Here is a 682-nt window from a genome sequence, read left to right as displayed (position 1 = left end):
CACCAGATCACCGACACATCACACCGTCACACACACCCAACCCCACCTCCCGAGTCACCCCACAGCCTCCCGAGTCACCCCACAGCCTCCGAGTCACCCCACAGCCTCCCGAGTCACCCCACAGCCTCCCGAGTCACCCCACAGCCTCCCGAGTCACCCCATAGACTCCGAGTCACCCCACAGCCTCCGAGTCACCCCACAGCCTCACGAGTCACCCCACAGCCTCCCGAGTCACCCCACAGCCTCCAGAGTCACCCCATAGCCTCACGAGTCACCCCACAGCCTCAGAGTCACCCCACAGCCTCCGAGTCACCCCACAGCCTCCAGAGTCACCCCACAGCCTCCCGAGTCACCCCACAGCCTCCAGAGTCACCCCACATCCTCCCGAGTCACCCCACAGCCTCCAGAGTCACCCCACAGCCTCTAGAGTCACCCCACAGCCTCCCAGAGTCAACCCCACAGCCTCCAGAGTCACCCCACAGCCTCCCGAGTCACCCCACAGCCTCCAGAGTCACCCCAATCGCCCTGCATTTAAACCAGCGAATCATCACACCGGAGACGAGCGAGTATCATCAGGCGCATCACAATCCCCGGCCCGTGCGTGAAGCAAAATCATCGTTACCCGGGGAGGCAGATCAGCCGCGCTTCAATTCCTTTTGGTTTATTTCCCCTGTGTGCTCGG

The 682-nt window shown here is 62.9% G+C and overlaps 1 protein-coding gene across 1 annotated transcript in view; it reads left to right on the top strand.

The window, feature by feature from the left end:
- LOC119591607 (extensin-like) overlaps positions 1 to 682 on the top strand; it is a 1,664-nt gene that overhangs the window by 157 nt on the left and 825 nt on the right. Inside the window, exon 2 of the mRNA XM_037940365.1 lies at positions 7 to 597. Coding sequence (XP_037796293.1) covers positions 7 to 597 — 591 coding nt within the window. The remainder of the gene's footprint in view (positions 1 to 6; positions 598 to 682) is intronic.

Source organism: Penaeus monodon, chromosome 29, assembly GCF_015228065.2.
Source record: "Penaeus monodon isolate SGIC_2016 chromosome 29, NSTDA_Pmon_1, whole genome shotgun sequence".
NCBI lineage: Eukaryota > Metazoa > Arthropoda > Malacostraca > Decapoda > Penaeidae > Penaeus > Penaeus monodon.
This window is presented reverse-complemented; position numbering and strand designations above follow the sequence as displayed.